The sequence below is a fragment of the Rhopalosiphum padi genome, chromosome 2 (assembly GCF_020882245.1).
Source record: "Rhopalosiphum padi isolate XX-2018 chromosome 2, ASM2088224v1, whole genome shotgun sequence".
NCBI lineage: Eukaryota > Metazoa > Arthropoda > Insecta > Hemiptera > Aphididae > Rhopalosiphum > Rhopalosiphum padi.
Window position 1 is genome coordinate 41,090,467 of NC_083598.1, and position 16,007 is coordinate 41,106,473.

General features: G+C 24.6%; 1 protein-coding gene across 2 annotated transcripts; it reads right to left on the reverse strand.

Moving 5' to 3' along the window:
• Positions 1-609: 609 nt before the first annotated feature.
• Positions 610-14,939, reverse strand: LOC132921996 (platelet-activating factor acetylhydrolase-like). 2 transcript variants are annotated; one of them, XM_060985285.1, is made up of 9 exons: positions 14,712-14,939; positions 10,850-10,953; positions 8,985-9,102; positions 5,772-5,937; positions 5,029-5,161; positions 4,843-4,956; positions 4,647-4,738; positions 995-1,308; positions 610-914 (listed from the first exon to the last, which is right to left on the reverse strand). In XM_060985285.1, exons 1-9 carry the CDS (start codon positions 14,755-14,757, stop codon positions 793-795), a joined length of 1,209 nt encoding a protein of 402 aa, XP_060841268.1. In that variant the 5' UTR covers positions 14,758-14,939; the 3' UTR covers positions 610-792. The 2 variants fall into 2 exon arrangements, with proteins under 2 accessions (XP_060841268.1, XP_060841269.1); XM_060985286.1 differs by lacking the exon at positions 10,850-10,953.
• Between the last annotated feature and the right edge of the window lie 1,068 nt (positions 14,940-16,007).

Here is a 16,007-nt window from a genome sequence, read left to right on the forward strand (position 1 = left end):
ACGTTTTTACTGTTTTAAATTAATTTATCTTATTAATATTATGTAAATCATTTAATTATATTACTATATATAACATATATAATAGGTATATTATAATTACATTAATAAATTAATTATAATTTTAAACCTCAAAATTAACGTAGATATCGTTTATTTTAAAAATCGGTTCGCAGTTAGAAGTTAACTGTGTACCAAGTTGCATTATATTTCGCGATCCCCCACTCATCAATCATACGTATTTTATACTGGCGTGCGGTGCTGTCATAGTGTTGTGCACCGATTGATGTGTGCATATTGCATAACTCTTTTTATTTTAGGAGCAATAATATGGTCACAACATAGTTGTAGTTCTTTACCGAAAAATATTTTTTTTCAGCACCACGATATTTTCCTAATGAACAATTTATAACGATTAAGTTCTAAAAAAAAATAAAATATTATTTTGATAAAATGGCATGTGGCGCGCTTGCGCCTGCGCACACCTATATAATCGAGCCGCCACTGCAGTATTCAAAATTGTATATACATACATGAGATTTACAAAACTGTATAGGTAGTAACTAATAGTCATAATAGGATATAGATCTTATACTAAAAGTTCTCAAACAATTTTAATTTATAAAGGTATTTTATTTAAATATTATTTCAAAATCTAATTTCAATTACATACAGTAAACAATTAATATATTATTATTATTATTCATTATATACGTTAGAAATTAATTAAAAACGTTTTATTAAAAAAAAAAAAAAATAGCTAATTGTTATCTTTCTTTTATAAATTTACAATGTTCACCAAGGATAAACACCAATCTTTCTTTTAATTCTTTTTGTATAACAAATTAAGTCTTCTATTAAATCGTCAGAATGTTCTTTTAGAAATATTTGAGCATTGTCAGAGTTTGTCGAGCAACCTGTATAAAACAGAATTAATATAAGCTAGTTAAGAAAACATGATATTTATTTTGAAATAACTATGCACATGAATACGCACCGATTGTGTTGTGTAAAAATTGCACTGCGAGACTACTCTGTAGATTTAATGCCGTTTTAGCATCCAACTTTTTCAGCATCTGCAAGTCTAACCAGTGACCATGTATGAAAGCTGTATCTGTGGGACTTTCGTGAGTAGTTTTCTTTATTGTGTATAGTTTCCGAATACCTTTGGTATGGTAATACTGGCGAATAGATCTTATATTGGCTGCAAAGTTGAATGTATGTGTGTTGATGAATAGCATTGGTTGTTGAATGTTTAAAAATGGTTCTGATTTTAACGAAAACATCCAAGCGTCGATAACTATAACAGCTCTATATTTAAACAAGAAATTTGTATTTATATTTTAAACACTAGAAGCTTAACAGTTAATAGTTGAATATAAATTACAATACAAATTTTAATTTGTAAAATCATCTAAATCACATACAACTTTTTACTTAATGGGTAATGTTGCTAATATTATAATATTATAAGTACTAGTAAGTAACTACTAATTTTACTAATTTTACTAATTAACATTAATAACTAATAAACTATTAAGAACTCAAAAATAACAATTATTTTCTACTAATTATTAGTGATTAGGGGTGATACGTCTAATGTGACATGTCAAAAATTGCATGATTTTTTTTTTGTTTCTTGAGTGCCATTTGCCATTAAATTATAAAAATATTATACAAGTATGTGAATAATAAAATTAAAAAGAATGTGTTAATTTAAATGTATTTATTGTATTTCGTTATTAAAGATTTTTAATATATTAAGTAATACTATTATAGAATTTAACATAAAAATACTTTAGTATTTATTAATTTGTCTGGCGTATTTTTTTTGTGATACACATAATGCTAATTTTTTTATACTCGGATCATAATTCTTAACTTTTAACAAAGTACATGTGGTACTGCATTCATCCTTTAATCGGTTTCTTTTGATGAAATTTATTTTCAAAAAAATTGACTCACATGAATAAGTTTTAAAAATTTGACAAAATAGCCAATGCTACTATCTTTAAAGTGTAATTATTTTCTGGAAAAGTATTTTATATTTTAAAAATTGTATTCTCTATATTTTTGATCTAACTGCCTTCTGTTCCATCACGCTCAATTTTTTCTAATTCGTTTTTTAGTAAAACAAATTTTAGTACTCGACTGAAAATCTACAAGCTGCATTTCAAAATCATCTACATTAAGCCATCCAAACACTTTTAAGTTGATTTTTTTAAATGACAAGGTGTCTGGATAAATAATTAATTTCATGGTTTCTTCAAATTCTTTGAGCTGAGTGAAATTTGTAGAAAACACACGCTTGGCTGTATCTATAGTAATTGAAAATTGTTAAGTAAGTTGATTTTTGTGGGTTTTTTGAAAATGTTCAATTCCATCATATATTTTTTTAAATGTGGAAAACATTTAAAATTGTATTTTATTAAGTAAGTATATATTTATGTATAATATTAAGAATGACATTGCAGTTCCAAGTCATAATTATTTTATCCTACTTAAATCTAAGTCCAATGTTATTATTCCGGAAATGAGAACAGGTTTTTGAGCAACAATGTACTAAATACAAGTTTATTTTTATAATAAATAATAATATAATCATGATTTAAATGTTAATAACTTCAAAAATGTCTATATGTACAAAAAGTATATTAATACCTTATTTTTGTACGTTTATTATTAATTATATTACTCAAGATGATCTGTTAAATTAAATTCTTTGTTTATAGCTTAGTAGGTATAGTTAAATTATGTACCTAATTATAATACCTTGTGGAGCTCATTTCTCTTGCATAGTAATTGGCTTTTGAGGAGATTGATATATTGTTTTAATGTTGTTAAATATTATTTGTATTATTACATTGTAATGTCTTTTTGTTTGATAGAATAAATTATTATTATTTATTAAAAATAAAATATGCTACGAGTATAATATTTTTATTTTTTGCGTGTCTTCAATATTTTTTTGCTCGCTACGAATTTACCTGTACTAATATATAAGAAATAATAATATACGAATAGTATTAATACGATGATATTTTTTGGATTTTAAAATTTTTACTACTTATATAGTTTTACTTTTTCCTATATAAATTAATCCATAACTACACTGATGACCCTTATTTACTATAAAATATTTCATTTAACATTCCAACTTATAATAATCAAACCGTTTTCAAGTTTTACTTGTCATCAAATAGCACACATTTTTTCTTCTCTATTAGTAATTACAATTACAATTCATAAAATATACTTAATTAATATGTAATATTTGACTTTTATTATCTATTTTATTTATATTCTAGCTTATAAATATTAAGAACTTTTATGATATATTTATATTATAATTTATTTTAATACCTATCTTTTACCTGTTATAACTTATATTAAAAATCAAAAATTTCAACTGTCTATAAATAGCTTAAAAAATGTCAACATATTTTGAAAATTTATTCGTTAATAGATAACGTTAATATAAACATTTGGTGAAAATTTTAAGTATTTACAACGATTCGTTTTTGAGTTACAGCAAAATATAAAAATCGTTTTTTCCGTTACTTTTTCAGGGTTTTTCATGACGCATTTGAAAACTACTGAACATTTTTTACTTTTGACCCCACAAAGTACCAACTAGATTCATTTTCCTTTTCAAAGATGGGTTGAAGTTAAAAATCAAAGGACTATTACTCACATATCCAGATGTGATGACAGACATTAAAAAAAAAAACAAAAAAAAAACACATTATTGTAAAATCAATACATTCATCATTCCGTTCAGAATTTAAAATATCTCAGAAATATTTTTATTTCATTATTTATTTAAAGTACTATTGTTAATATTATATACCCAAGTAATTTTGAAGAAATGTAAAGATTTTTAAGAACCCAATTTATAAATGAATATATTTAAAATACCTAATTAAAATGTTATTTTTTCAAATTGTATATTGTAATAGACTTTTACAATACTATTACTAATAGTACTTACTAACAGTAGCGTATCCAGGGGGTGGCTACAGGGGCCATGGCCCCTTCTCGTTGGCCGTATTCACTATTTTTTGTTTTAAAGATTTATATTTATTTGTATACATAAAAGCATACTACAATATGTCACAAAAAAGCACCAATAAAATTGCAGTTCGCAGATTGGTCAAAATAATTTTATACAATTGTTACTGTTGTTTTTCTACACTTATAATTTTGTTTGGACTAAAACACCCGTTTTTATTATTAAATTACTATTTATTATTATGTACATATATATTAACTTAATGACTGACTGAAAATATAAATAAATTATTTGCATTAAAAACATTAAATATTTGGTTTATTTTCTTTTTGGTAGTAGATAGTATATATGGTAACATTTTAGACAATGTGTGCACCCCCCCCCCCTAAAAAAATTCTGGATACGCCACTGGTACTTAAAAAGTACATATTTTTGGATTTAGAATGTTTTTTTGTAAACTACCATAAGAATTGCGTCTTAAATTAAATAGTTTATGATAAAAAAAAATAACTATAAATTATTATCAGAATAATATATAGATAAATAAACACAATTATCTAATGACCTACTTCGTGTAATAATTTATACCTATATTTTTTACAATACTTACTAAAATAAACTAGCTCTATACACTTACTTATAACGACAGTCATAACATGCATTATACATCGCGGTTGCGCCACCAAATGAAAACCCAGATGTTATTATTTTGTTAACATCAATCTTGCTCTAATTGCATATATAAATGACAAACACATAATACAATAATTACAATATAATAGATGCTAATACACTAGTTCCTATGTTTTATAATCAGTATTTATAGTACTTACTTTGAATTGTTTTAGATCAAACGATGACTTGAGTACGTTTTTTACAGAGATGCCTGCATTGATATCTAAAAATGTGTTCAGAAGTTTGGTGCATTCTCTATGTCGGACTTTCAACTAAATAAATAAACCAACTAATTATATTTTAGGTTCATTAGAAATGTAAAATAACTTAAAATATAACATTACTTGGCTGTTTTTCAGGATATAATTATCTGAGTTGTTAGTTTGATGAAAATGTTGATAATCGACCCACGTGGGATTGTCCTGCTCTGCACTTTCTGGAGAATCATAGTAAAACGTAATAGGCGATGATTTGTCTCTAATTTAGGATAGAGTTAAAAGTGTCACGTTGTTAATAATAATTTATTGTAACAATAAAATTAAGAATATATTCTATAAATAAGATAATTATTAATATTTTATAATATATGAAATGTGGTGATAAAGGTAAATTCATCTAAATTTGATATATTGACATACTATAATAAATAAAATATATTATTGTAATTTATAAACATTTGTAATTTTTAATTTACAATTATTAAAAATACATAATCACAATTTTTTAAGCATTTGAGTTTGAATTTTTAACTTAAATATATTATAAATATGCTGACAGACTGATTTTGCTCATAACCATATACAATTATTTAGTTGTTGTTAGTAACTAACCTATTCAATAATGATATTTTAGGTATACTCAATTTTTTATATTTAAAAACACTTTACTTTATAATAAGTGTTAATGATTAAATTAATCATTTATATAATCGATAAAAACCTCAGAAACTTATTTAAAAAGAGTGTTTTTTAATTTTTCGAGTGCTACAGTGTTTTTTGGGTGAAGATTTACTATTTTTATTTATTAAATATTCAACAGTTTGAGAGTTTTCAATATTATTAATTACTACATAATTAATATTACTGACCTGTGTTCAATAGCAGCGACTATAATTCCATACGACGCTAAAGTGTTACAAAAATCTGAGCAAACGAACCTCGTAGCTGCGTAACCATGTGAAAATATGAAAAAGGGATATGATTGCTCTTTGTCCGATATTGGCGCATCACTAATGGTTGGTATGTAATAAGGTGCTGTAACATAAAAAGCAATGATATTTTTTTAATATAATTTTTTGATATAGACTACTGTTATTCAGTATTTTCATACCTTAGTGTTAATTTAATTTTACTACTATTCTTATAATTAAAATTTTTAAAATTGAAAATTAAATTTTCATACATTCTACCTACGATAGAAAAAACAAATTTAACAATGAAAAATAAACACAAACATAAAAAATATCATAAAATCTAAAAAATATTGGTTTCATCTCTGTCTACGTATTGTAATAACTTATGTATATCATAAGTATATAAGTTTATAATTTAAATTTTAAATAGTTTTATTTTAAAGTCGTTGATCATAAAAAACCTATTAAAAAGAAATTACAATTTATAGATTATTTTATTGCAGGAAATATGCAATATACACAGTTTCTGCATTACTACAACTCATAGTGCCTATATTATGTAAATTTTAAATCGATTATAAGATCTACGGTACCTATTAGACATTTTAGGATTTAAATATTATTATATCTCGAGAATATCTTTGGGAAATTGAGAATTAGACAGCATATTGGATGCGAAGGAAACGGTCGACGTCCATCTTTTTCCTTAGACTTATCAACGGAATATACTACATAATAATTATGTATGGACAGTAGTTGTCTCCATTGTGGCATAATTTTCACTTAGACCATGGTATCAATTTTGAAATTCTAACCAGGGTTTACGTTGGTTATGTTAAATTTACGAGCGAGTGACTTTGATATTTTCTATTTTTAGACAGTAAGTTTTTAAAAAATACGACCATTGTCAATTTTTCAGCCTTTTTCTTCGTGTCCATTTTGCTGTTTGATTCTGATCAAACTCTTTTCGCATCTTAATGCAAATGTGTCTTTATTGTTGGTATGTGGATTTAAAGTACAACAATATTTGAGAGGAACGAGTTTTGTTATAAGATATATTTGCGACCAGTCCGATGAAATGAGTTACCTGTGCACTAAGGTTAGTGAGTCGTAGTAAGATGCACAGCAGTTACTATTACTTATATTATTCTCGAGTTCCTTATATTGTATCATATAATATTAACACTACCAATGTTAAAATAAGCTAGACTCATAAAAAGGGATATACTATACAGTTCTTAGTTAAGAGTTAGGTACCAGTAAAAATTTCAGTTGGATGACCTTGCATTGAAATGGGCTTTTCGGGGAATAAAAGTAAGTACTGAAATACATATTTTCAGAAAAATTTAAAATTTTTAACTCTTTTGGTAAGCGCAATGCGCATGTAAATGGCATAATGTTTGTTTTTAACAACTTGTATAAAAAGTTTTTTTTAAATTACGAAATGGGCAAATGAAACTTCACGTTGAAATTCAATATTTATGAATAATTTATTTTTAACGAAATTTTAACTATGTTCAACTTAAACTCAAAAATCGAAATAATATTTCAGATACCTATTGTTAAATAACTGTTTGTAGAAAGATAATATACAAATGAATTATCAGTGTTATCGCTTTCAAAAGTGATTAAACATATAATATTTTTATTACTGTTATACATTATAATTTAAGAAAAACACATTTCAACGGCAGTTTACCAATTGCGCCTAAAATTACTTTTTTATATAGCAATTGCGTTTTAAACATTTTAGGGTCGATAAACCAATTGCGTACATTTTAGTATTTTACAATACTATCAATACCTAAGGAAAATGTATTAGTTAGTTATAATTATTATATAATAAATGAAAACACTAACCGATTTTTGCGAGTATTAATACATAATATAATATAAATAAATAATTTTTCTTTCCCAATTTACAAGTTATTTTTTGATTGTCAATTATTCAAAATCAAATACCAGTTACATTACATTATAATTTCTTTCATAAAATTCCCGATAGGCACTGTTATAAAATACCCAGTCACTTTAACCAGTAATCAATTAATCAATAATTATATTTTAATTTGCAAGCATTTTAGTATATATAATTATACAAGTGCAATTGGTATACTTATCCTAAAACATAAGGAGCGCAATTGGAGGTTTTGTGTTAGGTCTTAGGCGCAATTGGTTCATGCCCATTTCAACAACATTGTAAAAAAAAACCCATTGGCCAATCCGTACGGAGACAGGTATACGTATATCTACGTATATCTAATCCTTAATAGTATGGCCATATATAAGAAAAAATGTCGCCTGGGATGATCACTTCTGCTCTAGAATTTCTTTTAATAATTTAAATGTATGGCAAATGCCCTTGAAAATATTGTATATTACACCTTTCATTAATCCGTAGTCGTCACTTATTATTATATACGATGATACTTAGATAGTTAGATACATTGACAAACATATATTAAGCGTAGGTAACGTATAAGTATATAATTAAAATCGTATTCGATTGTAATTTGTAACTTGTAAGTCAAATTATCCTTAGCATGTATATATACTATATAGCAGAAGATATAACAAAAATTAGCAGAGTAGTTTTAAAAAATAGAAATTGCTCTTAGTAGGTTCATGGATATATGATACTATATAGTTTGGTAATAGTCAACATTAATGTATATGTGTTAACTACTTACAATTTTGGATTTTATATAATCCTATATTAACGTATTATACATAGGTCTCTCTTGCAAGTTACATTCTACATATATATGATTATATAATATATCAAAATCTATAATTATTGATAAAAGTATAATAGATAGGTATATATTATTATAATTATTATTATTTAGGACATGGGTTTTTTCAACTTCTTACTTGCTCTACCGGACAATCCATACCAACGCCTAAACCGAAAAAAAATGATTTACGCCTAATGATTTACTTAACGTCTGCTTTAGTAGTGAGATAACAAATTTTTATTGCACATACAGGATAGATTGTAAAACAATAATTATCAACGAATCAAAAAAAGACATATGATTATATTCAAAATTTTCGTGCAGCTTGATATTTCTATATAGTTATTATAATTATAGTACAATATAAGTAAAGTCTAATGCAATCATTCATTAATTAAATGCTATGAAACAATTAAATATTAATCATTACCTTGGCCAATGAGTGGTGGTAAATACTTGAATATAAAAAATGGTAAACGAAGAGCATGGGCAAATGCTTTCAAATACATTTCATTTGGAATCCACGGAACCCATTTATCCGAGTATTTCTGTAATCAATGCAATAGTTTTCATAAATAATAGATAATATAAGCTCTCTAAATTTTGATTAATGCAATTAACTTAAAGTTGAAAAATATATTATTTTAGTTGAAAGGACGTCGCGACGTCGTACCTCCTATATTGACTCCGTCTTGAGGTATAAAATAGATCATAAATATGTAAAACGTACATAAATCATAAGACTTAATTTTAATGAATAGATATTATTATTAGAATCAGAACGAATTGACCAATCATCAAATCTAAGGATAAGAGTTTTTATCTGTGTTTTCTAATGGTTTTTTTTTTATATTTTAATTTTAAAGTGAGTTATAAATAGATATTAGGTATACAACGACTAATAAAACGTATGCACGATGCTAAAAAGAAAAAAATGCTTAAATTAAACTTTCACAAAAAAAAATATATATCAATGATAGTAAATCCATAAATAATTTTATTTACTATAAATACTCGTAAAAATTCTTCTCTTTAATAACTAAATCACTATTTCTACCTGTTGGAATGTTGACATATTGTTTTGAAATAAGGATATCGTACAAATAAGTTTTCTTATGTGTATACTATACACTGTATAGTATGATATAATTATTTAGTTTGATAATAACTCAATACATTTTATTTACGCATTAGTCTAGAACCCACAGGCCGAAGACCACAAACTCTGATTGGACAGAACGTAATGAATTTTATGTCATTGCGCAACTGATACAGAAATAATATAATAATTTTGTCATGTCCTTTTAAGACTTACATACGCCTATACATAATATTTTCACCTTTAATATTAAAGTCACAATAATTTGTATAAACAAAAATTTTGATACTCGGACCGTTAAATCTGTCTAGTATTTTATTCCTGGTATCGAAACGAAAAAAAAACAAAGAGATTTAAAAATAATAAAAATAGTAATTTTAATTTTAATTCAAAAAGTGTTAATATAGGTATTAAGTTAGTTACTGTTAATTAATAGGTACGTCTAAAAGTTATTATTTTATATTGATAAGAAAATTATATCTTTAAAAGGCGATATATTTGAATAACTAATAATGTACTATACAGTACAGAGTAAACCCTATCTAATATCTATTAATCAATAATAATAATAATTGTGTATGTTACCTACCTAATTGAGTAGTTAAATTGAATACGTTTATAATTATTAGATACCTATCAAATAGACTAAACAGTAAACAGCGAACTTTTAAAAATATTAGTTGATTTAATTTTTTTGATATAAAATAATGGTTTATAATTTATAATATTTTTCAAAATCAAAACAATTCATGCGCTTGTTCCATGTCAACTAACTTTAATGAACTTGGCAATCGGTAGCCCACAAAACAAACGCGTATAATATGATCCAACACTTACATAAATTATAGTTTATTGCACGAAATGATGAATGAGCTTTTTATAATCTTTTACTATTGTTTATTTGACATATTATTCATTACCACATAATATCTAAACATAATCGATGTGCCTTTGGACACAGTATTTACTATTGTTACAAACAATTTGACATGATTAAAAATACCCTTCATAACGGGTATGTCGACAATTGTTTGGTCTATTTTGATTTTTGGCTTGGACAAAAATATTAATTTTGCAATAAAAGTGAAAAAAATGTTATTGTTTCTTTTAGTAAATATCTAATGGAGTTATATTGGTGTATTATGTATTGGGTATGTATCGTAATATGTTATTTATGATTCTCTTATTATACTTACATCCAATTGATCAGATGGAATATTGGTTGGGTAAAATACCCTAGCAAAACACCCTTCCTCGGAATACTCTGTCATAAATTCCATACATCCTGTTGCATGTGGACCTAAAAGCAAGTAAGACGTTACATCTGTAGTTGTATATTATGAATTTTAAGAGGGGTGGTCAACATGAATATCAGAATTTATTCACGAACATCATGGATAAATATATTGATATCAATAGCTAAAATGTTTATAAATATATTTTATATAATTTGATGAATGTTTATAAATGTATTTAAAAAAATTAAAGTTCATAGTAACAATAAGTAATTTTTGGTTTTATAAATAAGACGCGAGCTACATTATGCAGCTTGCAAGCAACAAGTGGGCTACTTCTGTATTATAGAAACTAGAAAGTATTCTGTATTAATGTCTGTGGTCAAGTTGGTTAACTATGTAGTTAGACTGGGCTTTTTTTTTAAAAACATTCAATAGATATATTTATTAGTTTTGTTTACACAATATTTGCCGCATATTGAACTCAAAGTGAGTTCAAATAAGTCAATAAGGCACATCCTCTCTAAAAATATGTATACATAATTAAATTTAAATTATTTAAGTATTTAGATTTCAGTTAAGTAATACAACGAATTATACATATTATGTATATTTAATAAATATGTTGTGATGTATATTATGTATAATAAAATAATGTATAATATGTTGAACAGAACAGTTATAATAAATAAATACTTAATTGGGAAAAGTATTAGGATTTATTATTTTAAGTCCATAATAATTATAAAATATGTGTGCATTGTTTAAGTAATTCTATCGGATACTAAAAAAAATGGAAATATTATTGTGATTTTTTATTTTTGTTTGTGTTATAAAATGTGTACATTTTTAATGCAAATCAAGAATGTATGTTTACGGAAGGATAAAACCTTACATAACTAGATTTTGTATATCATGTTTTATTTATTATTGACCTTGGTTAAGTAGTAGTTGCGATCAGCACATTTTTTTTATTAGCAGTGCGTGTATTCTCTGAAAGCTATTCAAATTTAAGTATTAATACTTTTTTGTAATGTACGAGTATATGTAAAATTGTAAAGCCATTGCAGTTATTATTTTAGTTATTATTATATAGGCTATGTTGCTAATAAAATAGAAAAAAAACCCGACACTATTACAACTGACGGGTTTAATATTTTCATTCATTGGGCTATAATAGTGGTACTCACTATGTGGCCCGCACTAAAACTAAATTGTACATTATAAAATTCAAAATAAAATAAAATACGTATTTTTCGGTTTCAGTGAAATGTTATTTGCAAAAACTTTTATTTATCTTATCTTATTATTCTTGTTTATTTTATCGATTCTATTTTTATTGAATCATTGATTTGACAGATGTGTGTAGGTACGACACGCATTTAAAAATTATTATTGAACCCAAATTTGAACCTATATTTTATAACATTAATCGTCATTTATTACTATTCTCAAATCCCATTTAATGAAAGAAAATAACGTTTTTTTCTAATAAAACTGACGTAGGAACTCTTAAACCACTATTTTTTGATCTATTGGGCACTTTAAAAATAAAAAATGATATATGTAAATGATTTATTGAAAATCCATGGAAAATAACAACAAAATATATGTAAATATGTATCTGAAATTAATATTTTTAATTGGAATGCTGGTTTGTCAAAAAATGGATTAATAGATTTACAATAGGAAACGTAATGATGAAAATAATGCAAAACAATTTTGTAATACACTGAAAAAAATCAGTATCCTTTCATTATATCAAACGGAAGAGCAATTTTAACATTTTTTGGGTCAATATATTTGTGCGAAGCGACTTTTAAGAAATAGGTATACTGAATGCTCGACCACAATTATTAGCTTACTCGGATAAATAGATAACATCATATTAATTGTATCTACTCGTATATTAAAAAACAAAGAGTTACTTTTTTATGTTATAGACTTATAGTAAAAAAAATGATTTTTGAAATATAAAATAAGGAAGTATAGCATTACGTTATGAATTATATAATGCTCTAATAATTTACCTATTGTAATATTGCATATTTTTGACATATGTTTGACGTATGTTTAACAGCGTGGAAAATATTATGTGCACGGAAATAAAAAAACTCTGAAATATCGGTTAGAGTTTACATAACCATAAAATAAACTGAGGTTTTAAATCATATTAATATTGAATTTAGTGAGGTAGGCGAGGTCATTTTCAGAAAGAATGAGAAGTGCCAATTAAAAATAACGAAAATAGTTTAAGTGTTTTAAGTATTAGGACATTAGGCGTTTTAAAAAATAACCAACGAGGGAAGGGAAGTTAAATAAAAAATTAAAAAAGATATAATGGCTGTAATGTGTATAACAAATAAGTAACGTAAAAATATAAGTTCAAATATTGTTGAATCATGTAATTGATGAGTTTATACTCGCATTTTGTATAGTATTTTATAATACTATAAAAATTGTATAATTGTTTAAATGAGTACCTTATAGAAAACTATATTTGTACTATTTTTTTCCATAGTACTTAGTCGTATACTGTATCTTATGTAATGTGTGTTGCATTTTTTAAAAAAGAATTTTATTTATTCTATTAGCTAAATAATACCAATGATGTATTGCCAGGGCTACATTTATAAATTTTGCAACCCCACCACGACTTCAAAATAATTCAATGATAATTGAAAAATTGAATTATCATAAAAAAAATACTCATATATTTTAGTACCTTTACTGAAGCACTAAATTCAATCAATAAGAATTTACTTAAAGTTTTGGTATTTTTTAAGATTTATCTTCCTACATAAAAAAAAAAAAAATAACGTAAAAATATTATTTTTAATTAGAAGTTAAGAGTAATTCAAACTTTTTACAATTTTAAATATTTTATATACAAAATTATAAAATATATGAATTAGAATCAAAACAAAATAAATTTCTAAATTCTAAAAAAATACAAAGTAAAATATATAATTAAAAAAAAGAAAATATGTTTATTTAATTTAAAAAATAACATTTTTAGTAGAAAGTTTTCAATAATAATAGCAGTCAGGATCTTACAAATCTACAATACAATACAATATCCTGACCCATCCTCACAGAAAAAAAATAAAATTATTTTTTTGTTGTTCTTACAATTAATCTTAAATATAAGTATATAGGTAACACTCAAATGATTGCAATTTCTATTTTTAAGTTACCTTACTAATAACATATTGTATTAGTTTATTGTTCTTTATTAATTGCCTGCAGAATAATGAAGAACAATCAATTATATTTAATTGTGTATTAAATGTTTTGAAATGTAATAGTTTATACTTTTGCAATATGAAATGTTGTTGGAATCTAAATGACAAATACATTGAATTAATAATATTTAAACATTTACTTTATTTAAAAATATGATATTTTTCATAATACCATGTTACTATACGACTGATGGTGTAGAATTATAAATAAAAAATAAAAACTAAATAAAACTAATGCATTAATATTATTTTATATTTTGACATCAGAACATATTAACTGGTTGTTGCTTTATTAATTAATGTAAATATGTTAATAATTAAGAATAAACAACTAAAATTGTGTACCTATAGGAATTAGATTGATTATTTTATTACGATTTCATTGTGCACGTACACAAAAATTATAATAATATGTACCTGTAACCATTTTTGGTATAAACTAACTGATTAATATATTATATTATAATAATATTTAGCCTATATAGATTGGCAATAATTTATTAAAATAATTTTTGAACAGACGGTTATTACTAATTACTATTATAAACCAAACATAAATTCAAGTTAAAAATTCTTACCTGTTGGAAAAGGTATATGAAGCTTTTTTGATTGTTCCTTATTCATCGCTAATGTATTCACTTGGTCTTAAAAACGATTATTTATTTTTAAACCACTGTAGGATTAGCGCGTAGTCTCACGTATGCAGTTGAACGTTAACAAAATCGGCGACTGAGTGGTTTTCCTACATGTTTCACAAAACATAATCCAATGGGCAATTTTTAGTGGGGATATAATGTATCGCGGTTAGTTAGAATATTGTTGGTATAATGGTATATATAAATATGTAGTACCTATATTTGAGTAATAAGGTTTTTTAAACTAATACTGATTTATTACTACTGTTTTTTAAAGTTTTAAATTTTATTATAAATTACAATGCAAGCAAATATAGCTTAAAGTTGCTAAAAACTGTATACGCTTTTAATCTGATTTTAAATAATAATAATAGCAATTTGTTACTGATATTGAGGTAAATATTAATAGATATAGTTAAAATCATAAATTGATAAAAATAAGATAAGATGTTATTTGTATTATGATTTGTTATTCGGAATCCACGAAGGTCGACTATGTTATACTTATCTATTAATCTATTTTCATTAAGGAAATGTAAATATGTATATATTTATATTATAAATATGATTTATTTGCGTTATACGTTTGAAACAATAATTTTTCAGTTTTAAAATATGTTTATCTTAAATGAGTTAAATGTTAGAAACGAATTTTGAATATTTTGATGCTTATCTTATTATTTCATAGATTTATACAGACAATTTATTGATATATGATATATACTAAAAATTTTTTTTTTCGGAATAAATTAGGGCCTGGTAAAGTTTGTACTAAATTGTACTGTAAATCTTAATGGACACACACACACACACACACACACACACACACATATAATATATACGTTCCTATCTAAATGAGAAAATGAAATACATTGTATAAAATTGGTAAGTAACAATTACTTTATCAAACTACAGGGTATTCTTGTAATCGTGTGTATAAAAAAAAATTTTTGTTATATTTCTTGTATAATTTTAAGGTTGGAATTAACTGAAAGTTGGAAAGATTGATTTTCTAAATAAGTAAATAAACATCATATTTCACAATTTGAAACAAATTTGAATAATACCACCATTAATTGATGACATATTATAGTCTATAATTTTAATATATTTTTTAACTTACAATTTATTCAATATTTTGAATTATCAAGCACTTGAAGTCTGAAAAAATACATTATGAATTATTTATAGTTATAATCGGTCTATGAAACATAACTCTTAATTATTTTTTCTAATATC